Source organism: Carettochelys insculpta, chromosome 5 (genome assembly GCF_033958435.1).
Source record: "Carettochelys insculpta isolate YL-2023 chromosome 5, ASM3395843v1, whole genome shotgun sequence".
In the NCBI taxonomy this organism is placed as follows: domain Eukaryota; kingdom Metazoa; phylum Chordata; order Testudines; family Carettochelyidae; genus Carettochelys; species Carettochelys insculpta.
This window is the reverse complement of record NC_134141.1, coordinates 28,809,288-28,833,948: the sequence shown is the minus strand read 5'-3', so window position 1 is coordinate 28,833,948 and position 24,661 is coordinate 28,809,288. Positions and strand designations below refer to the sequence as shown.

The 24,661-nt window shown below is 49.2% G+C and overlaps 1 protein-coding gene across 1 annotated transcript in view; it reads right to left on the bottom strand.

Moving 5' to 3' along the window:
• Positions 1–23,925, bottom strand: part of CD274 (CD274 molecule) — a 28,371-nt gene extending 4,446 nt beyond the window's left edge. Inside the window, exons 1-5 of the mRNA XM_074994089.1 lie at positions 23,856–23,925; positions 5,631–5,699; positions 4,074–4,427; positions 2,503–2,784; positions 1,240–1,350 (exon numbers count right to left, since the gene is read on the bottom strand). Of these exons, the coding sequence (XP_074850190.1) occupies positions 1,240–1,350; positions 2,503–2,784; positions 4,074–4,427; positions 5,631–5,685 (802 nt within the window). The 5' untranslated portion in view covers positions 5,686–5,699; positions 23,856–23,925. The remainder of the gene's footprint in view (positions 1–1,239; positions 1,351–2,502; positions 2,785–4,073; positions 4,428–5,630; positions 5,700–23,855) is intronic.
• Between the last annotated feature and the right edge of the window lie 736 nt (positions 23,926–24,661).

Sequence of the window (24,661 nt, the reverse complement as noted above, 5' to 3'; positions counted from 1 at the left end):
GCTACACTACACTACCGCGGAAGATTGACCCGCTCAGGGTCGTAGTCCAGGGTTTGATTTCACACACATGCGAAATGACACTCTCAGGGGTCAAAGTTCACCCCTGTGCTCTTCAAGAGAGGAGAAGAATAAGGGAGGTTGAAGGGAGAAATACTCCTGTCTACCTTCGCCCACGCAGACAGACAAGGAAGTCAGCCGCAGATAAATTGATCTTAGCTACCCAATTGTGCATCTGTGGTTGACTTTGATGTCTAATGTAGACAAAGCCTGAGAGGTATTACTGAAAAAGACACCACACTGTCTTGTGAAGTTCATGCCAGCTGTGTGTTTATGCCCACTAAATAAATTTTAAAAGATTTTCTGGTAATCCTTTAGCCGATTGCCTGAGTCAAGCTGCCTCATGCATTTCTGACCACATTGTTACATGACAAACTGGTGTCATTTTGTCAGCATAAGATGCATGTCAACACTGAGCCCTCCAGTACTTTTCAGATAATACCCCCTACAACCCAGTCTGAAATCACTCGAATAAACTGAAGAAACAAAACCTCATTTAAAAAAAAAAAGTCCAGAAAATGTAACAAACTAGTGGTGGCAAGCCAGCATATAAGGTGGGGAATACCCCTTTTGACAAAGTCTTCCATAAATCTTGGGGAAAAAAATCTTGCAGATACCTGTTTATGGTCATTTCTATTATATTTTTATCATGGCCAAAATGTAACTAGAATGCACTCATTTAGATTCCTTATAAAGATATTGAGTCAAAGTTCAAACTGTTTTATTAGAAACTATGACCAAAGAGACAAATATCATGCAAGCTTAGTGACAGGTATGTTCAATACCATGAGAGAAACCCCAGCAGCTTTGGCAACTCTCCTGGGGTTGGTCCTGCTTTGAGCACAGGACTGGATTCATTGACCTCCTGAGATCTCTTCCAGGCCTAGGATTATATGAACTCCAGATGGGTAGGAAATACTTTCACATTCTTAGCCCTTGTCTGCAGGCAGATAACCACATGGCTCGCTGCACAAGGGAGATGATAAATACTACCTTAATAGTATACACAATAATGACAGATTAAGAAAAACACAAAGGAAGCAGAAAGGATGTAATTTTTAAAAAGTAAGAGAATCAGAGGTTTCACAGTGAAGAAGTTGGAACAGATCGTCAACAGCAGCTGATTCCAAACCTATTATCATCAACAAACAAAGGGAGAAAAATGTAGTAAAACATGTATACCCTTTTTTATCCAGAGAACACACAGAAGCAATGATCCGAAGACAGCAAATACACCAAGAGCTGTTCCAATATAGCGTCTACTGTTAGTCCTTTGACTATCCACTGTATAATCTAAGAAGAATTAAAAGAAAAGTATTAGGAAAGTAATCAAGTTACAGTAACCATTTAAATTACTGGACCAAGTTAAACTTTCTTGCATGTTAAAAATGTCAATAAAGACTTGTTTTAAAGTGTCCTTTTTTCTTGATGGTCAATGAACTAATGGAACTGGACAAAATGGATAAATTTCACAAAAGATTACCATTTAAAAATACTAAGTTATATAGATTTGATTTATTTCAGAATATGTCAAAACCCAACACCCTGAGAATATTGTTAATATTTCTGAATTACAATATTTTGTAAAGCTAAACGTGCTGAGCAGCTGGGGAAAGCAAGTGTGGGGTCCTCTTGGCAGAAGGTCCATTGCAAGGAGACACCACCAGCCAAGAAGCCTCATAGGCTGGATTTGTGGGGTGGGATCATAACCCCAACTGGTAGACTGATGCCAGGGAGAAGGGTTCTGCCACCCAGAGCTTGAAGGTGTGTGGCCACTACCAGAGCATGTCCTGCACAATCCCTACACCATGGCCAAGGCCTGAGAAGAAGGCCTGGGTCCTATGAGAATTAGACTGGGAACTGCCCTTTATATTCCAGAGACACTGCGATGTCCCCTTCCACCAAGTGGGGTGATGTGTTTTCCATTAACTTTTCCCATTCTTTTCTTATTTTTTTAAAAATTGACTTCTGTTTACTAAATTGTATTTGCTTTGAACTGCAAATAATCATCAGTGGGTCAGGGAGGCCACTAGATAAAGAAAGTGGGAGCAGGGACACCGATTTTTTTGATAGCTCATTTCACCAGGGTAATGTAGAAACCAGGAAGTCTCCTCTCAATAGTAGGATCATTCCGATGCTTACACTTACACAACTCCTGCAGGGTATTTCCTACATATTGCACATTGGAAACTGAGGCAAAGGAGTTCTGTGACTTACCCAGTGCCATAAAGGAAGTTAGTTTAGGAGCCTAAATTAACCAACAACCTCCGTCCCCAAAGCACTGCAAGACTTTCCAGTTATTAGGCCTAAAATTCAAGACACCAGATTGCTCCCATTACTACAAAATATTTCTTGGCCTTGTTGAGATTAGAAAAAGCAGATTGTGGTTGATCCAGTCTAGACAACCTTACAATGCATTAACATACTTAACTTGAGAAACAATACCTGGTATGATTAAAATAGCAGATGTGTTTTCTTTAAGTTCTTTGTTCCAAAATATACATTGAAAAGTCGCATTAATGCTTGTGTTGATTTTAAGTGTGCTTGTCACACTGTACAGTTGATCAGTTCCTGTTTCAGAAATAGTGTTTGCTTTGTCACTTAAGTCTTGATGTTCCACATTCTGCCAAATAACCTCTGCCTTAGGATAACCTTCTGACTGACACATTAACTCCCATTTGTTGTGTTCTGCAGTCACAATTCTTTTGGTTATGTTTCTGTAAGGAGCTAAACAAAAATAGTAACAGGAAAAGCTATTAGAGCTGTGGTGCTGACAGAAGATCATGTATTATTTCAGGAGAGTACACTCTCTTCAAGCCATGTCAGCTTGCCTTGAGCAAGAAATAATTTTTCTGACTGCCAAGTTAAACATCATTATTGTTTGCTTCAGCATTATGGTAAAACTGGGGAGGTAGGCTTTGCTTCTGGGTTGATCTATTTTCCCTACAGTTTTTCAACTTTTTTAAAACAACAAGCAGTCACATAGCAACTTAGAGACTAACACATTTATTAGGTCGTGAGCTTTCAGGGAAGCAGGTCTTATTCTCAAAAGCTCACAACCTAACAAATGTGTTAGCCACAGGCTAACACGGCTACTCCTCTGAAACTTTTTTAAAAGTTTGTTATCAACCTTCCCACCCAGTGCCTTCTTCAGCTGTCCTCCCCAGCATCATTCATTTCTTCCACTGCTAAGGCAGAGTCATGAATTTCCCCCAGAGGTAGGTATGGGGTTGAGCTGTTGTGTAAATCCCTCAGAAGAGCCAATGGAGGCCTCTCTGGATGCTGAAGCCAAGTGGACAATTGGAGTCCTATGGATTCTGCATCATATGTACACCGGAACCCACAATTTATCCCATAGCTCTCATCTGTCTTTGATGAAATTAGTTGCCTGAAAATCTGTGCATTAAAGTAATATTCATCTAGTCTACATGACCTCTTGTGAAAAACTGCAAGGTTCACCCAACAATATATACTTAGCAGTACTGAGACAACAATCCGTAGTTTCCATGAAAGAAAGTGAGGGCAACATATAACTTGTATTGAGGTCACAGTCCAGAGCAAGAGGTGTCAGCACCGTCCCTGGCGAGAGGATGGGAATCCATTCAGTTACTTTGCCTGTCCTCTCCTTTACCTCCACAGGATTATCCCTCTTTCTCCAGGAGGCAAAGCTCTGGGGGAGAAAGGGCCATAGAGAGAGGGTTCGTCATCCTCCATGAGACCAAGAGGTAGGAGATGCTCAAGGAAGCCTGAGCACTTTTGAAGTGCTCTGCCTCATCTTCACCTCCCTAATTCATCTCCAAACGTAGATGAGAGAAGAAAAGGGCAGTCAATACTTGCTCTCTCAAGTTGAGTTGACAGTGCTATAATGCAGAGGCCTCAGCTCGTTCTTACGCACACTGTGAACGCTAGTTACACCCTCTGATGTGACTGCCACCTCAATTAAATCCATGAGTGGAGACTTGTAACTGGATAGACCAGTAATAAACTAATTTCCACAATCTGGAGAAAATGCTTACCTCTTACTTGCAAGGTGATCGTCTTGTAATCAGCTCCCTCATAGCCAATAAGACAGCGGTAAGTCCCTGCATCTGTAAGTTTTATACTGGTGATCTGAAGCATTGACTGTCCCAACTGCAGTTTCTCTTTCAACAATTGTACTCTTTCTCTGAAGTCACTGTGTTGGGTTGTAAAGTTTTCCTTTCCTTTGTGAAGCTTATATATCTCTTTCGCTTCCTCTTCTTTTTTCTCCCAAATGACACTTAAATCTTGAAGCTTTAATTGACCGTTCACTTGAAACCTGCATTCCATGGTCACGTTGCTCCCATAATCCACCGTGTACTGCGGGTGCGGAACATCAACTGTGAATAAAGCTGGAAAACAGAATTCAGAAAAAACGTATTTTCCAAAAAGAACCAGGATTTTCAAGGTTATATTTGATCATGCATACATATACATCTGACTAATATATACACACAAACATCCATAGATTCTGTGTGCATACTGGGCATTTGTGCGTACATACAACCTGTTAGGTACCTAAGTGGCTATTTACTCACAAGTTGTATACATACATGCTCACATGCACACACAGGCATGTGATATCTGTGTACATAAAGTAGGTGTGGGGGTTGTCCTCTTGACCCCTGTTTTCAGAACACTGTGAAGCAGTGTTCTAAAGTAGTGGTACAAGTACACTTGGAGATACACTGAGGTCTTCTAGGTGGTACATCAACTCATATTTGCCTAATATTACAACAAGCTTAATAAAAACATGAGTAAAGTCAGTACAATTTAAAAATTCATTCAGTGTCTTGTTTCTACTGGTTTGTATGCCTTATGCTGAAATGTAAGTACAATATTTCTATTCCAATTAACTTATTTGGTAGTAAAATGGTAGAAAGTAAGTTTTCAGAACTCTTCTATGATATTTTTGCATGTTTTTGTAAAGTGAGGTGTAACTTGGTAGTATGCAAAACAAATCTGATGCCTGAAGAGCATAGAATAATCCAGAAAGGTTGAATGGCACTTGTTTCAAGACCTCAGATTACCTCAGGACGGTGTTTCTCAACTAGTGGTACAGGTACCCTAAGGGTATGAAAGAGAAGTCTGGGGGTACTTATAATTTTCTAAAAAAGGGGTACTTTATAAAAAAAAAAAAGGTTGAGAGACACTGGTGTGGAGACTCTTGTAACCGATGCTGCCTGTTACAAGTTTGATTTTTACCTGTGTCTATCTATCTTAATAGTTACCAGATAAAGTGCCAGGAGATGATGCTGAAGAATATGTAGCTTACTTCTTGGATTCTGTCTACAAATACAACTTGCACACTTTAATATTTTCCTCTGTGTTTTTCTTTACATCTGCTCTTAACACACACATCCCCAGACTGTTTTGTGGATATACTGAAATATTTATGCGTCAGCTACATCACTCTAGCCCTTTTCAAATGTACACATTTAGCTTAACATTTAAATTATAAAGAATAATGAGGTTTTCTTTTTTCTTTTTACTAAGTTATAGTTGCCATACCTATACATCAAAAGAAACCCTAAGCAGATATTTTTGCTTCTTACCATTTATGAAATGCCAATGGAACACGAATATAGACAAAAGCAATGTTTTTTCCATCTTGCAAAAATAACCTAAAACGATACAAAATCCTATTATGGGGTGTTTTCTGATGTTATATTATATATTTTATTTTAGTCATACAGAACATAGTAACTGGATATAGGCACTGAGGTCTACTATAAACAGTTATGCCAAATGATACAAGAAGTCTAGTGTAGTATCAGTGATTATGGAAGAAATTGCAAATATTCTGGTAGACCAGAAAATAAAATTCTTGTTCTGCTCTAGCATATAGCGGTGTCAACTTCTGGCCAGAAGATTTAAAACAAAATAAAGGAAAAAATCCCACATTCATTCATCATTTGTAATGTAACAACACAGTTTTCATCAATTTATGTCGCAAAGTAAATGCTCAAACACAGACATTGATTAAAGTGGATTATAGCAGGGAACTTTCACTGCACTAGCCAATGAGGAGGGAGGAAGTTATCTGGAAACATTGTTCATCTAAATCAAAAGGATGAGGAAAAAAGTTCTTCGTCTATAGGATTAGAGAAACGGAGCAGAGGGCTTGCCTTTATCTTAATCCATTATGAAATTTATCAGCTGTCAATAGATCAAGTTGAATGATACAAAAAAATGTGAAGGTTTGCCTATGTTTGTACCAGTTAGTTTTGCAGGTCACAAACATGCACAAATACAAGATTTATGTTTGGAGAACGAGAATAGGCATATTAGCATAGAAATAAGATTATTCCCTTGCATTAAAAGTTTCTGTCATCCAATCAGGGAATAGAAACAATACTGTGGCATCAGGAATAGTCCAATGAAAAGGACAATATCACGCTGTTTAAAACTCCACAGTACTCATCTACTCTATCTGAAGTGACCCCCTGCAGCAGACCATCCACTGTACCCCAAAAGAACACTTTCAGTTCCTCCAGCTTCTCTCAAAACTACACCCAGCTGCAACCTTGAGCCTGAGGAAGAAAAACCCATTATAACATCATGGGACTAAACACAGACTGCAAACAGCACATAGCAAAATGAATGCCTTCCAAATAATCCATAGCTCCAAAAACATTTGCGTACAATTTTCAGTGAATGACCCATGAATAGAAGGAAAAAAGAGGACTAAGTTTAGTCAGATGGCATCTTCCCCACAAATACTGTGGCCAACTCCAGCTCTCAAGATTACAATATTCAGAGTTAGCCAACATGATGTCCCTAATGATTTTCTTAATTGTTTACACCTCACCTGTACATGCACAGCAAAAATGTCTCTTTGTAACAGAGTCTGCAAATAACTCTGGGCCACAGTGAAGTGGTTTATAGGCTGACCTAAAAAGAGGAATTGCAGCTGGCTCCCTCCCATAACAGTTACCAGAAATGTAAAGTCAGAGGAAATAATCATACAGAGAATAAGAGACAAAAGTAAGGAAGTAATAGGTTAGAGAGAACTAGCTGCCTACTCTATTGAGGGAAGGAATTGAATCTAGGGACTGAGAACCTCAACCTGAATAGAAGGAAAGTGCAGTGGAGGCTCCCTATGATGGGAAAAGTCAGACTACAGACTGTTCATCTGTTTGGTGAGTTGGAAGATTGGGGCACATTTCTTTGGAGTATGGAAAAGCCTAGAGATCAGCTGAATCTTATGAGTTTTTTCCTCACAATGTTAGAGTTTACAAATGCTTCAGAAGGCCGGTCAGTCACTGAGACTCTCCTGATCTCCCAAAGGGAAAGGTTCAAAAGAGAAGTGTCAAAAGCAAATTAGAAAGGAGTTTTGTTCCTCCTGAAACAGAGTTCAGTCTTTGCTCAAAGGGGCATTTGATCTTTTCTCTTTGTTTGGTCTATTATTCAATTAGATAGGGTTACCATATTTGACCTTTCAAAAAAGAGAAAACCTGAGAGGAGCGTATCTGTAGCCGTGTCTACACTAGCCGGCTATTTTGAAGTAGCCATGCCAACTTTGAAATAGCGCCCATTACGTCTACACGCGCCGAGCGCTATTTCGAAGTTGAAATCGACGTAAGGTGGCGAGACGTCGAAGTCGCTATCCTCATCAGGAGATGGGAATAGCACCCTACTTCGACGGTGAACGTCAAAGTAGGGCACGTGTAGACGATCCGCGTCCCCCAACATCGAAATAGCGGGGTCCTCCATGGCGGCCATCAGCTGAGGGGTTGAGAGACGCTCTCTCCAGCCCCTGAGCTCTATGGTTGCCGCGTGCAGCAGCCCCTTAAAGCTCCCCGCCCCTTATTTCCTGTGCAGGAAGCTGAGAGCTCGTGCAGGCAGCAGCAGTGCCACGTGCCCAACCTGCACGTCCCTCAGCAGCCCCAACCCACCACCCTGCACCCCATGGCATCCAGCCAGCCCCTCAAGCGCCCACAGGGCACCCCCGCAAGGGGACCCAGGGCTCCCAGCCTGCCAGCCAGCGGGGGAAGAGGCAGCGGGGCCCCTCCTGGATGGAGGCTGAGATCCAGGACCTGCTGGGGCTCTGGGGTGAGGAGGAGGTGCTCCAGGTAATGGGGAGCAAGAGGCGGAATGCAGATGCGTTCGCTCAGCTGGCCGAGGGCCTGGCTGCCCGGGGTCACCCTGCCCGCACTCCTGACCATGTCAGGAGTAAGGTAAAGGAGCTGCAGCAGGGTTACGCCCGCACCCGGAACACGGCCAGCCGAACTGGGGCCGCCCCCACCGCTTGCCCCTTTTACAGGGAGCTCAGGGCCATCCTGGGCCCCCGGGACACCTCCTCCCCGCCCCCGTCCACCCTTGACACATCGGCCGATGAGCCCCAGCAGGCCCCAGAGACAGAGTCTGCCCTGGAGGCCAGCCCTGCACCCCGGCCCCCCCCGCAGGAGCCCAAACCTGGGACACCGGAGGAGGAGGAGGAGGGGGCCTCCAGCAACGGGGGGCTGCTGATAGACCTCCCATCCCGCAGCTCCAGCAGGGCGTCCGCCCGATGGGTGACCCCCGACCGTGGGAGCGGACCGTCAGGTATGTACCCCCCGGTGCGGGCGTTAAGGGGCGGGGACAAGAGGCATGACCAGGGCCCTCCACACACCCAGATGACCATGGTCCCGAGGACAGCAGTGGCATGTCCCTCAGAAGAGTCCATCAGCCCCTGCCCCCCAGCAGGACAGCGCCATGCCCCATCCCTGGGGATGGGTGGAGTGGAACCTAGGGTCCCCCGGGGCGGGGTTGGACACCCATCATCATCATCAGCATCTCCGGGGGACAGGGATGGGGAACCAGCAGCAGAGGGTTGGGGGGACAAGGGCCATGGGTCAGGGCCCAGACTAACAGCTGTCTCCACTCTTCTTCCCCCCCGTTCCACAGCTGCACCATTGGAGGGCCCGGAGAGCACTGGCGTGGCGTCTGTGGTCCCGGAGAGCCCACCGGGGCCATCCCACCAGGCCAGCCGACCAGCCCCAGGACGAGCCCGACAGTGGCGGAGCCATCTGCAGGCGTCCACGGACCCCCAGCTGCTCGCCACCCTCCAGCGTGAGCTGGAGGTGTCCAAGCAGCGCCTGCAGATGGAGGAGCGGCGGCTCCATGTCCAGAAGTCAACGCTGGCCTGGCACCAGGAGGCTTGGGGGGCCTTCATGCGCACCTTCGATGCCATTGTGCAGCACTTGGCCCGCCCACCGCTCCGCCTGCTGTCCCTCCACCATCCGCTGTCCTGGGGCCTGCCACCGAGGGGGACCATGGGCCTCCGGACTCTGCCCGGCCCTATCTGCTGGTTCTCCCAGCCCCCACACAGCCTCGACCGGGCCTCCGGCTGAGACGTGGGTCGCGCCCCCCAACACCAGGCGCAGGACAATAGAGGTGCGTGGCCAAGGATGTTGCCCCCCAAGGCCCCCTCCTTTGGGCATATTCCCCCCATCTTTGTAAATAGTTTTTGTTCTAACCCGTTTCGTACCTGCCCCCCCATGTACATAGTTCCCCCCTTCTTCTTCTGTTAATAATACAAGGTTGCACGGTTTTGTTTAAAAAAAAATTCCATTTATTGCACAGAAGTGGCGGGGGGTGTGCTCTCGGGTTCTCTGTGGTGTGGGCGTGGGGGCAGGGAGTGTTGTGGAGGATGGGGGGTGCAGTGGGTGGCTCACCCGCAGCTGGCCCTGCCAGTGTTCACCCTGCAGCCTGGTCAAAATGGGCCCGCAGGGCCTCCCGGACCCGGATCCCCTCAGGGTTGACCTGGCGACTGGGGGCAGCGGGTGGCTGGACGTCGGCCCTGCCAGCCTCCACAGCCCAGCACTGGAAGAAGGCCTCTCCCTTGCTCTCCACCAGGTTGTGGAGTGCGCTGCACGCGCCCACAACCTGGGGGATGTTGGTGAGGCCTGCATCCAGGTGGGTGAGGAGACACCTCCAGCACCCTTTGAGGCGGCCGAAAGTGCGCTCGACCACCTGGCGCGCATGGTTCAAGTGCGTGTTGAACCGCTCCTGGCTGGCTGTGACATGGCCCGTGTAAGGGTGCATGCGCCAGCGCTGGAGGGGGTACGCCGCGTCTGCGACGAGGCAGAGGGGCATGGTGGTGTCCCCCACAGGGATCTCCCGCTGGGGGATGTAGGTCCCCACCTCCAGCCGGTGGCACAGGCCCAAATTTCTGAACACCCAGACGTCGTGGGTGCTGCCAGGCCAGCCAACATAAATGTCCAAGAGGTGGCCCAGGCTGTCCACCAAGGCCTGGAGGACCACAGAATGGTATCACTTCCTATTGAGGAAGCATCCTCTGCTGTGCTCCGGGGCACGGATGGGGATATGGGTCCCATCCAGAGCCCCAAAGCAATTTGGGAAGCCCAGGCTGGCAAACCCTGTGATGGCAGCATCAGGGTCCCCAAGCCACACGAGCCTGTGGAGGAGCAGGGCATTGATTGCACGGACAACCTGCAGGGGAAGGACATGAGAGAGCACCAGTGAGGGGCATGCAGGGTGTGTCTGGCCCTCCCACCCAGGGCTCCCCCGCTCCCCCTTACCTCCATGAAGACAGCCCCGACGGTGGCCTTGCCCACGCTGAACTGCTGTCCTACGGATTGATAGCTGTCTGGAGTGGCCAGCTTCCAGACAGCAATGCCGTCCCGTTTCTCTACAGTGAGGGCACGTCGCATGGGGGTGTCCTGGTGCCGTAAGGCAGGGGTGAGCCACTGGCAGAGCTCCAGGAATGTCTGCCAGCTCATTTGGAAGTTCCGGAGCCAGCAGTCGTTGTCCCACTCGCCAAGCATCAGCCACTCCCACCAGTCCGTGCTCGTGGGGTATCTCCACAGCCGGCAGTGTGTATGGCGGGGAGGGCGGGCTGGGGGGGCAGCAAGGTCTGGGGCTGCTTCCTCATCCCCTGAGGACAGCTCAACTTCCTCAAATAAAAGATGGTCAGCTGCCTCCTGCATGGCACTGAGCAGGGCAACCACTGCTCCTCCAGGGGCGGGTGTGTGGGCCTCTGGCTGCTGCTGCTGGGAGTCCATGCTGCTTCCACGGAATGTGCGGGCTTGTGGCTCTGCAGACCGCGTGCTGTGCAGGCTGAGCGTGTGTGGGACAGGCCCTTTAAGGGAGTGGCTTGCTGTTGCCCCGGAAGTGCTAGTCCACCCTGTGACCCTGTCTGCAGCTGTTCCTGGCACCCTTATTTCGAATTGGGCCGCTTTGGTGTGTAGACGCTCCCCTGCAGCGCCTACTTCGATGTAGTGCTGTCCAACATCAACGGTGAACGTCGACGGCACCAGCCCTGGAGGATGTGTAGACGCTATTCGTTGAAACAGCTTATTTTTATTTCGCTACATCGAAATAAGCTATTTCGATGTAGCATCCCAGTGTAGACGTAGCTTGTATCAGTATCTACCAACTCTCATTGTATTAATGTATTATATATACTACAACAAATTAATACAAAGTGAGTTGGTAGATACTGATACAGATACACGCCCTCTCAGAAGTGTCCCCTTTTTTATAGGGTAACCCTAAATTAGAGATCTCTCCTAAATGCTGCTTGCAGGTGTATCATTCTTTTGGCTCCTGCTATGTCCACTCAGTCCTGTTCTTGCACACTTACAGAAACAGGTCCTGAAACCCACCTCTCATATCACCTACTCAAACAGGAATTGCTAATGTGTAGGAGGGCAGACTTGTCACACCGTGAAAAATAATCTACCAGCTCAAAATCTGTTTCCCTGTGCTTTCCTTCCCTTCCCCCACTGTAACTAAGTTAATTTTCTCATCCCTCAGACCAAAAATTACTCATTCCTTGATTAACTGGTTTTTACAAGTCTTATGTAGGAGAGTAAATTACAAAAAAAGTACTGCTAATGGTAACTGCATAAACTAGTTTCATTTCAAAAAGGCTACATTTCTAAGTACACACTTTAATCAAGAATACTCTAGGGCCAAATCCTACAATTCTACTCAGGCAAAATTTCCATCAGTGAGTGTAGTGTCAGTACACAAGACTATAAGGTTTTTTTAAAATTTTCATTATTTTAGGTCTCCAAATTCATACATGAATAGGTATAGAAATCGGAAATAATTGTATTAAACTGCCCTTAGGCATTGCATAATATATTAGGCATCCATAAGTTATCTACATTTCTAATTACTATTACAAAATTTAAAAAAAATCTAATCATAACTATCTAAATACTGATACAAGTTTACCAGTTACTTAACTGTTTTTTCTTCAACATTTTGATTGTATTTCAGTATTAAGCCAATAATAAAGCAAACACATCTGTCACTGCTCCAGGGCAGGGGTTAGCAACTCCTGGCACAGGTGCCAAGAGTGGCACACAAGCCAATTTTCATTGGTACGTGAAGCAGGAGCTCAGCCCCATCACTCCTCCCCCGATGTAGCTGGGAGCTTGCTCAAAGCTATGCCACCCGTGGATTTACAAAAGACCAGCTAATGCTACCAACCACAACCTAAACAGTAAAGCTCTGCATCTTGATATATTTATGAATGAAGCTGTTGTAATTAGGGCTATTAGTGACTTTAAAAAGTTTCACCGGCACTGGGACTGTAGAGGTCAAAAGGTCAAGTTTTGGCACTCTGCCTCAAAAAGGTGGCTGATCCTTGCTTTAGGGTATAATACGTGTCTGGGCATGGACCGTGCTAGGAAGACAAACTCTTGTCTCCCACACTCGTTGGCTGGATTCAGGACCCAAGCAGGAAAGCATTAAGGGTCTGGAGACTCAAGGGGGCTGGAGCTCATGAAGCAAGCAAGGAGAGGATTTGAGGAGCTGGAGTAGGATGCTCTGATTACAGGTATAGGAGAGTGTGAAGCAGAAGTGTTGAGTGAAAAGTCTGTTTCTGGAGTACGCTTCTACCCGAGAAAGAAAGAAAGCTCCATTTTGCGACAGGTTATTCTTGTCATGAGAACAATCAGGGAGGCTGACATATGAACGTGAAGGAGCCTGTTCTGTGATATTCACAAATGAGGTGACTGTTCAAATACAGTCTCCCTTAAGAGGGGAGATCTAAGGTACCAGAGGTGGGCAAAAGTTTCACAGGATATTTTCCCACAGAGAAATGAACCAAAGTCCAAGGCAGCTCACGCTGCATATAAAACAAATAGCAACAATTATTATAGAGCTTTTTCCTGCTCCAGTTACAGCTGACTGACGTACTCCTATTGACTTCAGCCAGAGCTGCCTTAGGCTCTAAATGTTAACCTAAGCTTTTGGGGGCAATGACTATTTATTACATATCTCTACAGCAACCGGCACAATGCCCATTCCAATATCACCTATAGGTGCTACTGTAATACTAAACAAATGATCAGCGCCCCAAGTAACCAATAACTATATGTAACCTCTCAGAGCTGTAGAATACAGATATTGTGCCCAGTTCTTGTCTCACACAGGTTTTATGTGACTGTATGTCCACTGACTTCACTGGGGAAACTTCTGCAAAAATCCCCCAAAGTTGCTGATAAACGCGGTAACGCTCAGAACCTTAGTACATATGGCCTTTTCAGCCTCATTCATCTAACCATGCTCAGGGCAAGTTCTGATCAACAGTGGTTGGAATATTGGTGACAGCCAGTGGCCCACCTACACTAGAATTACCAGTATTGCTAAGATGGGTGGCACTGAACTGCTGTTAGTGCGAAATTTCAGCAGTGTTTGTGTAGACTTGTAAGTGGGAGTAATAGAAAGGGAAAGGGTACAGGTCCCCTCCTCTGGGCAAGCAAAGGGAAAGCTCCTCCCTGTTGTCCATTGTTTCTTCCTGAACAAAGCTCGCACACATATCCTTCTCCTCCTTGGCTGGGACAGTAAGACCTTTCCCTCCTGTTTCAATGTACTCTAACCACTGTTTGTGTGAGAAAACTGGGGCCATTATGATAAACTCTGAGGAACAAAAAGTTCCATCAACTTCATTAACTTTCTTTTACTGTGGTTCTTTAAACACCACAGGCAGGTAGAGCACAATTAAGTGTTAAGCTGTGTCTACACATGCACAAAACATCGAAATAAACGGCCCTTTTTTGAAGGAGAGCAGGAGGAGCATCCACATGTGTAATGCTGTCTTTTGAAAGGAAATTGAAAGAACAGGGCGCAGACGTTGAAATCTGAACCCTGATCCCAGATCAGGAAGACCGTCCCCTTTCAAAATACTAAATCAAAAGAGTACACGTGTAGACACTCCACAGTCTGCTTTTTCGAACTACAGGTCCACCATGGCGCTGGTCAGCTGGAGCATGAAGCCGCTCCAGCCGGCAGCAGCGGGGCTCTATGGTCCCTGCCTCTAGCTGCCTTAAAGCTTCACGCACACAGGAAACCCATGGCAGGAGGCTGAGAGCATGCTAGAAGCAGCCTCTGCATGTGCTCCAGCCCCATGCTCCAGCACTGCAGCATGGCCAGCAGCCAGCCCCTCCTCCGAGCCCCCGGAGGGCTCCCAGGGGGAGAAAAAAAAATGGCCCCCTCCTGGATGGAGCGGGAGTTGTGGGACCTCCTCAGCCTGTGGAAGGAGGAGGAGGTCCTGCACGAGATGGGAATCAAGCGGCGCAATGCTGCTGCCTTCGGCTGCCTGGCTCAGGGCCTCCAGACCAGGGGCCACCCAGAGCATACTGCGGAGCAGGTATGCTCCAAGGTCAAGGAGCTGTGGGAGGGCTATGCCCAGGCTGGCCACTCCGGGGCTGCTCCAGCCACATGCCCCTTCTTTTGGGAGCTCCAGGGCATCCTGGGGCCCCAGGACAGCTCCCCACCCCTGTCGTTCCTGGACACATCAGCTGAGGAGCTGCAGCCGGAGGAGGAAGAGCAGCCCAGACCAGGGACCCAGGAGGGCAAGGGGACTACGGAGTGGTCGAGTGAGGAGGGGACCTCACCATCGACTTCCCCTCCCGCTCCTCCAGCTGGGCAACAGGGAGCCAGACATCCCCGGATGTCGCCGAGGGACCCTCTGGTATGTACAGGGAGGGATGCACACATGCTCCACAGGGTGGGGGCAACGCAACAGCTAGTCACCTGCACACAGGACCGGTGGTCCCAGGCCGCACACAGGCCACCCCCCCACATGGGATGCAGCCCCCCCGCGGTGGCCTAACAGAGATGCCCAGCACTCGCCTTCAGTTGACAGCGCCGCAAGCCACACAGGGGCGGCAGCCAGTCAGTGCCAGACAGCACCTAGGGCCTGCACACCGCAGGCCGGGAAGGGCCACCTGCACAAGAGATGCCTGGATGCACCCCTAGGCTGAGAGGCCCAACCCATGGGGGGGTGAGTCGGTGCCTCTTAGGAAGTCAGTGCCCTTTGGGGAAGCGGGGGCCCCACAGGGTGGGCTCAGGTGGGTGGGCCACAGCCAGGTCCCCTCTGTCCAGGGCACATTACTGACATGCCGTCCGCCTCTCCAAACAGCCGCACCATCTGTGGGCTGGGAGAGCCCTGCGCCGTCCCTTGTCCCTGAGAGCCCTGCCCCCCACAGCCCTCCAAGGTGCCCGGACGCCACCCCACAAAGTGCACCATCAGGGCTGTGGCCAGAGGGCCCCCCCGCTGGGCCAAGGGGGACCCAGCCAGCGCCAGGCCGAGGTGGCCGAACAGCACCTGTGGCTTGCCCAGGCTGTGATGGAGTGGTGGAGTGTGCCCTGGGAGAGGGTGCTGACCACCCTGGAGGGCACTGGCCACACCCTCCAGGACCATGGGGCCAACACTGCCTGCCGCTTGGGTCCCCCAACTGCACCCGCCCCGCTGAGCCCACCCCCACTGAGCCTGCACCTTCCGCCCCCACCAGGCCCACTTGCTGGCATTACCTGCCAGTGCTCCCCGCACCCTCTCCGCCCTGCTGGGGACTCCGTACCTGGGGAGGCAGGGGCTCCAGGGGCCAATGGGGCTCGCGGCCCACCACCCCTGCCCAGAATGAGCCCCCTGCTCCTCTCCAAGTTAGGTTCCCCCCGCCTCCCTCCAGTTGGGTTCCCCCTGCCCTCCTCCAAGTTAGGTTCCCACCCCCTGCACATAGTTAACATGAATAGTGTAGATAAATGTTTATTTTAACTTTCACCACTCTATGCTGTGCTCCTCAGAGGGATGGTGGGTGGTGGATGTGTGGGTGCGCTGCTGGTTGGGGTGGGGGGGCAGGGACGGTGGGCGGCAGATGTGCATGGGATGTAGGTGTGCATGAGGCTCAGAGGTGGCTGTTGGCAAAGGCCTGCCTGAGGGCCTCCCTGATGCGGTGGCCATCCCGGTGGGCCTGGCAGCTGGGGCAGTGCCCGGCTGCTCCCGGGGACATAACCCCCTTTCCCTCCACAACATTGTAGAGAACGCAACAGGCGCCCACCACCCGGGGCACGTTGAGGACCCTGACCTCCAGCCGTGTGGAGGCACCTCCACCGCCCATTTAGGTGCCTGAAGGCCTGCTCCACAGCATTGGGCATGGCTGAGGCACTGACTGAACGCCTCACCAGTGGGGTCGCAGTGTCCCATGTACGGCCTCATGAGCCACGGCTGCAGGGGGTGTGCCGCATCTGCCACCATGCAGAGCAGCACAGTGACGCCCACCACCGGGATCTTCCGCTGGGAGACGAAGGTGCCAGACCCCCTGCGCCAGCAGGGGCCGGAGTTCTGGAAGACCCAGGCATCATGGGTGCAACTGGCCCAGCCTACAAAGGTGTCAGTGAGCCGGCCCCTCACGTCCACCATGGCCTGGAGCACCACCAAATGGCAGCCCTTCCTGTTGACGTACTGGCGGGCGCTCTGTAGCAGAGTGTGGATGGGGATGTGTGCGCCATCCAAAGTGCCAATGCAGTTCGGACAGCCCAGGTCCTGGAAGCCGGCGACAGTGTTGTCCAGACCCCCCAGGCAGTCGACCCTATGGAGCAACATCACATTGATGGCTCTGACGACCTGCAGGGAGGGGAGCAGGACACGTGCTCTAGTGCAGGTGGCAAGGTGTCTCCCCCCACCTCGGGAACATTCTGCCCCCCTCCCATCCAGCCCCTGCCTCATCCAGCCCCCTGCCCCCCTCCCATCTGGCCCCTTGCAGTGGTGGGTTCCCCTCGCCCCAGCCCCTCCCCACCCGTGGAAGACACGTGACCCAGACCCACCTTACCTCCATAAGTACAGCCCCAATGGTGGCCTTGCCCACCCCGAACTATTGTCCCACAGAGTGGTAGGAGTCCGGCATGGCCAGCTTCCATATGGCGATCGCAACCCGTTTCTCCAGGGTGAGAGCAGGCCGCATGCAGGTGTCCTGATGCCAGAGTGCGGGGGTGAGCCAGTGGCAGATCTCCTCGAAGGTCTGCCTCAAAATGTGGAAGTTCTGCAGCCACCTTTCCTTGCCCCACTCCCCCAGCACCAGGCATTCCCACCAGTTGGTGCTGCTGGGGTGGGTCCAGAGGCATCAGGGCACCCAGGGAGGGGTGCCCGGCGGTGCCGCAGGTGGGGGAGCCCCACAGCCCCAGGGGGACCACCCAGCCACACGATGAGATTGTGTGCAGCTGCAGCGATGATGCACAGCACTGCCAGCACAGGGTGTCCATAATGAGGGTGTCCTCCTGCAGGAGCTGTTGCTGCGTCTCCATCATGGGCGCGGGTGGGATCTGCTGGGCTGGGAAAGGCTGGGCAGCACTTGGCTCATGTGGAGTGGAGGGAGGGGCCCTTCAAAGGGGGTGACTGGCTGCGGCCCCGGAAGGGGCTGTTGGCCATCGGACCCCATCTGCAGCATTTCCTGCCTCCCTTCTTTCGAAAGAGGGCTTGGAGCCGTGTGGACGCTCTCTTTCAAAAGACCTGCAGTGGCACTTCGAAAGAGCGGATCGAAATGCCAGTCCAATGACGGTGGGTGTTCCCTTCCGACGGCCGCTATTTTGACCGCCGAATAGGTGCTCATGTGTAGACCCAGATTTAAAGACCAGAGTATACGTGAGAAGGAGTACCACTGACTGCAGTGGTTATTTTGGATTTACGCCAATTGCAGAGCATAACATGACATTTAAAGCACAGTCACTTTAAAGTGCACCAGTTGGTTGTGGTTTTGTATAGTTCAGGGAATGTGTATGGGGGGAAAAAGGGTGAGTTCATGAGATGACAGTGTTAAATGACCTTTAAAAGTGGCAATACCGTGGCAAGTACTTGTCTTCACACTACCTACCGTGACATCTAGCCACAGTACAAATTGCGAGAACGAATATATAGATGTAGGTAAGTATTCAGTTTTGTTGCTGTAAAGTGTGGGAGAGGCATAGAAAGTCCTATAGAAGCAAGTGGAAAAAACAAAACAGAACCACTTGAATGTATGCTCAGATACTGAGTAATCTGAAAGCACCCAAGATGTGGTTGTAGGGGTGGATTTTTGTGAGTAGGCTGACAGAACTAAAAACTGCTAACACTTAGTTTCTTTTCCAGTTAGAAAACTTTTTAATGATGTGCAATAGAACCTCCGGAGTTACAAAACATCAGAGTCTCAAACTGACAACAAAACACCAGTCTGGATGTTCCAGGGGACCTTCTGTCAACAGATGCTGCACAACCCTATCTGCTTTGGTTCTGTTTGGCCATTTTGACATAGAGAGGCTGGGCAGTCGAGCCACTCTGTCAACAGAGCAGATTGCTCTTTCGATTCACCTTGCAGTCCAGACACGATCTCGACAGAAGTTTTGTCACAAGATATCATCCCACAAACTGCTACTGACAAATCCCTGTAATCTACACATAGCCTCTGAGGTTCTGCTTTATTTTTATATAAAAGATTTAAAACCAGTTTTGTAGAAAGAAGGCCAGACCCTGCTCTTAGGAAAGTGTGTACCTCTCCATTGAGTTCAGTGCACTTAGCAAAAGGAAACAAATGAGCTTTTTGTGCTCTGAAATTGCAGGCAGTTGAGAGAGCTCTACAAGATAAGAATTTTACCTATGTGTTCCGAGCAATAAAAATTGTTCAGAAAAACTTCCCCAAGGATGCAATTTCAGTAAGGGGAGTGGTGAATTTTATTAAATGAAAGTGTGAATGAAAAAACAAATAGAAAGGGTGTGTAAGCAGTGCTAAATATACACATCTTGGAAGTATATACTGTGCTTCATCATGCTTTATTAAATGTAAAAGTACACATGTACATGTCTCTAGACACCCTGGCAACAATTGAATTCACATAGGCCATAGAACAAAAATTAATATAACAGACTGTAAATAGGCAGCCAGTTGAACCCATATTCCACTTTGCTCTATGCCTTCAGAGCTTATCAGGAGCCATATCAAACAGAAGGCTTTTACTTTAGCAGGCCCTAAATGGCTACAGAAAGGGCTATTTCAGATGATGGTCAAAGACAAGACCCTGGGTAAGATTACCTGTAAGACTGCACATAATAACTACTGAATATACACATTGAAGTATGTTGTACTGATAAAATAGGTCTGAATTTTTAAAATATTAATTCTATTTTTATTGGTGGGACATATGCTGGAAGCATAAGCTGCTGTGCGGATGATGCCAAACGGTGCATCAGGACAGGTTATCTTACCTCTTTCATAAAGGATCTGATAACATGGGTCTCAGCGCCCATTAAAAGAAATGTGAACTGAGTATAACATGAATGAGGTGTATGACACCTTACAACTCAGGATGTCAATGAGGAGGCTGTTTTCATGTCCATATTGAGGTCTGCCAGTTCCTTGTCATTTTCCTCCATTAATGTTATCTCTCTGCCCCTTCCAAGGATCTAGCTGGTTTTTAGCCAAGTAGCCTCATTTTCAAAATATTTAGTTAGACCCATCCTAACGATTCAGTATTTCTTTCAAGATCACCTTTTGTGTGATGCTGGATGCCTTTGACACCTGTTGCTGTTATGGGAATTGAAGACACTCAGTACCCGGCAGGATCATGCCCAAGGACTCCAGTGCAAATGTGCCTACTTTGTTGTACCAACTTTTTAGGGCCAAGTTCCCATCTGCTGAAACAGTGGAAAAACCCTGAGTAAGTCTATTGACTTCAACAGATCCTGATCAAAAAGCTGACAACTGAAGGGTCCAATTCTGCAGACACCTGGTCACCTGACTAGTCCTTATTCAAACAAGTAAGCCTGGAAAATTCAACAGGACTTTTCTCAGGAGTAAGATCAGCCTCAGCAAGGAAGAGTGCAGACAAAGGAAGCAGGAAGGACCTCAAATGACCTTTTTGCTTTTAAAAAAAAAAAAAAATTAACAACTGCTTTCTCCAGAAAAGGGCTAAGTGTTATTATAAGAGCACAACTATGAGAATTGTTGTGATGGGCACAGGGCCCTGACCTCACTCAGCTGCCCACTCCTGCCCTTGCACAATTGCTCAGGGTCAGGAAATAAGAGGGGAGAGGGCATCCAGATGTCATGGAACTTGCATAACCACCACGGTCTTGTGTCTAGTTGCTTTGTTAACTGCTTTCCTTGTGCAGTGCTTTCTTATTATACATGCTATATAGCCAGGAAAAGAGCTTGTGAGTAGGAGCTAGAGCTCTCTTTGCGTGGCAAGCACTCTGTGCTCTTGTTTGTGAGCAAAACATTCATGCTGATTAATGGGGAAAATAATTTAAAACTTCACCACCAGCAGGTTCTTTTTTTCTGTACATGTTATTAACAGGAGTGTGGTGAGTAACACACGAGAAGTCATTCTTCTATTCTACTCTGCGCTGATTAGGCCTCAATTGAAGTATTGTGTCCAGTTCTGGGCACTACATTTCAAGAAAGATGTGGAAAAATTGGAGAATGTCCAGAGAAGAGCAACGAAAATGATGAAAGGGTCTAGAAAACATGACTGTAAAAGGGAAGATTAAAAGAACTGGGCTTGTTTAGTTTAGAAAACAGAAAACTAAGAGGGGGCATGATAGCAATTTTCAAGTACTTAAAAGAACATTACAAGGAAGAGGGAGAAAAATTGTTTTCCTCGGCCTCTGATGATAGGACAAGGAGCAATAGGCTTAAACTGCAGCAAGGAATGTTTAGGTTGAACATTAGGAAAAACTTCCTCATGTCAGGGTGATTAAACACTGAAATAAATTGCCTAGGGAGGTTCTGGAATCTCCATCACTGGAGATATTTAAGAGCAGGTTAGACAGACACCTATCCTGCATGGTGTAGAGATTCTAGACTGTGCTTTGTCCTGCTGTGAGAGCAGGGAACTGGACCTGATGATCTCTTGAGGTCCTTTCCAGTTCTAGTGTTCTATGTTTCTATGTATAAATTAAAAGCATCCTATTTTCAAATTTTTAGTGGGAGATTTTCCTGACTCTGATTTCTTAATCCCCCTTTTGCCCCATGAAGGTCCTAATCAAAATCCATGCTCAGGATAGATTTAAGACCTCAATTCCCCTGTAGAGTATTTTAAAGTTGTCTTTGGAAAAGATGGAAAGGGTGACTGGCCAATAGCAAAACAAAAGCAGCTGAACACGTTGATGTTCAGTGTTCAAAGTTGACAGAGGTGACAGTTTAAGAATCAGTTCTGCATTTTTATTCAGGCAAAACACTCACACGAAAAGGGAATTTTGTGATTACTTGAACAGCAGAATCCACTGTAGGGATGTGTCTGTAGGCTGGCCCAAGAGATGTCATTTACATCCACTCAATGCCACTTCTTTAGATATGGAGATGGCCTGACCATGTACTTAGGATGGAAACCAATTCCATCCCCAGAAAAACAATAAGATGGACCACTAAAGGCAAGTGAAAAGTAGGCTGCATGAAAATAATATGGCTAGAACTGCAGAAGCTGAACTGTAGAACCTGGGGAAGAACTGCTGAGTCACTGAAAGACTTGCCAGAAACAGAGAAGTGGAGGAGCTTCCATGCTGCCCCAAATGCCAGAGGAGAAACCCACTTCCTTATTCAACGAGCATTTATAAACGGTGTGGCGCATATGCTGGCACTTTGTCCAGATAGAAAGCTATGGGTGAGCAAGCAGACTGTGCTGCCTACTTTAGCCCAGATTACATCACTGGGATGTGTTATCTGATGTGACCCCAAAATATTTTGGCATTTACTCCCCTCCACAAATCTCTTAGCTATTCAGATTAAGAAACACTTACAGGAAGCGGGACTGGGGTAACAATGCACATATAAGCTACGTCTACAGGTGAAGCCTACATCGAAGTAGCTTATTTTGATGTAGCGACATCGAAATAGTCTATTTCGATGAATAACGTCTACACGTCCTCCAGGGCCAGCAACGTTAACATTCAACATCGACGTTGCGCAGCACCACATCGAAATAGGCGCTGCGAGGGAACATCTACAAGCCAAAGTAGCACACATCGAAATAAGGGTGCCAGGAACAGCTGCAGACAGGGTCACAGGGCGGACTCAACAGCAAGCCGCTCCCTTAAAGGGCCCCTTCCAGACACAGTTGCACTAAACAACACAAGATCCACAGAGCCGACAACTGGTTGCAGACCCTGTGCATGCAGCATGGATCCCCAGCTGCAGCAGCAGCAGCCAGAAGCCCTGGGCTAAGGGCTGCTGCACACAGTGACCATAGAGCCCCGCAGGGGCTGGAGAGAGCGTCTCTCAACCCCTCAGCTGATGGCCACCATGGCGGACCCCGCTATTTCGATGTTGCGGGACGTGAATCGTCTACACGTGCCCTACTTTGACGTTCAACTTCGAAGTAGGGCGCTATTCCCACCCCCTCATGGGGTTAGCAACTTCGACTAACCCCCACTTCTTCAACGTCTCGCCGCCTAACGTCGATTTCAACTTCGAAATGGTGCCCAACACGTGTAGCCGTGACGGGCGCTATTTCGAAGTTAGTGCCGCTACTTCAAAGTAGCGTGCACGTGTAGACACGGCTATATTGTTATAAAATTCAGCCTAGTTTACTTGTGGGGAAATGTCTACACAATGCACATTTGCGTTGAAGAATTTCTTAAAAACGAATTGTGCACCTTTTCATCCCGAGCTCGGATCAAGAACAACTTCAGCCTTATAGCATTACCGAGGGGGCTACAAAAGGGGGGGGGTGAGTGGGCAATACCCCTACACCTGCAGAGTAGGAGAGCAGCAAACACCCCGTGCTCGTTGCTACCGTCCCAGTAAGTTGGGTCCCACTCTGCGAAGGGATGGCTAGCAGCTCTGCAGCTCCCTCCTCCTCCAGGGGACCAGGGGTCACAGACCTGTTGCAGGCAGGCAGGAAAGCGTCCGGCCAGGTGCCCAGCAGCTCGCGGCACTTTCGGTTTTGTTAGCACGCAGCAGCTGAGTCCATGCGGACTGTGCTCCCTGCCACAGTCCCATCCATGCGGCCATGAGCAGGCCGCGGGGTTACGGGGGGTAACCCATTTGGACGCTCCAATGCCTACCTACGTCACGCTGGAAAACTGCATTCGCGCGGCCACCGCGGCTCCCAGCCACAGCACTGCAAAAGGGGCCGTGGCGGGAGCCCGTAGCCGAGGGGCTTTGCGGACGCACGTTGCTTTCCAGCCTTGCCGCGGGGTGGTGGGGGTGGGCAGCAAACTGTGCGGGCAAAGCTGCAGGGCGTGTTCCCGGGGAAAGCCGCCTGCTCTGCAATCATCTCCCCACTCGGGGGAGTTGTCCAGGGCGGGGGGAGGTTTTATTTTTCCTGGGGAAAACAACCAGCACCGGGCAGCGCAGACAAACCCCAGGTGTCTAGAGCGCTCGCCGCCCTCCCCCGGGCGCAGAGTCCCCTCTGGGGCCAGCCCCCTTCCCGCTGCAGCCTGGGCAGTGGGTAGGGCAGCCTAGAAAGCGGGGCGGCGGGTCTCCCTCCGGAGGGCTCTTCCCGTCCGGTCCCGGCTCGCTGCTGCCCTGCGGCTCTAGCCCCAGGCTCCCCCGCCCGGACGCGCTGCCTACCCGGGCTCGGCGATGGGCGGATCCGTGCGCCGCCGCCGGCTCAGCGGCAATCCGCGCTGCTCCTCCCCAGCCGGGCTGCCAGGAGTGGCGGGCGAGGCGAGCGGGGCGGAGGGTCTTTCTGCTCGGGCTCCTCCCCCCACACTTCCTTGCGGCCGCAGGTTCACAGGGTTCTGGGGCGTGGGGCCTGCGCCCGGGGCTTGCCCCAGGGGACCTCGTCGGGAAGCAAACGTAAGGGAATTCCAGCCTGACTCAGTCAAGGCCGATGCATCTTATGACTGTCAGTGTCACAATGAGAATCAGTTATCCAGAACAATCCCCTGCTCAGGCTTGAGAACACCCCCAGGTGAAGGAGGGTCTAACCCAGCCTCTGTCAGCAAAGGCCACAAGGGTGATGCCTTCCGGAAGAGATGACCTACCGTCTTCATTCGCTGGGAGATGTCTTCGGGGGAATCAGATGAATGTGACCCAAATCTCACTTCCCTTTTAGGGGATTCATTCATATTTAGAGTCTCTCCCTTGGGGATTCTCCTGTCCCTGAGACAGTGAAACATTTTAGAAACTCACACAGAAATATTTTATAGCCTGACTCACAAATGTCACGGCAGGTGACAATCCCACATGCTGAAATGGAGAAAGGTCCCTAGGTGGAGGAGGTAAAACTGTGCAAGACTAAATGGCAGGTAGATGTCCCATTCATCTTCTACCTGCCAATGTATTTAAGACAAGAAATCATTGCTCTACAATAGAACAGCCATGTGTCATTTAGCTATTCCCATTTCAGGAAGAAGGCCTCCATTTGAAATCTT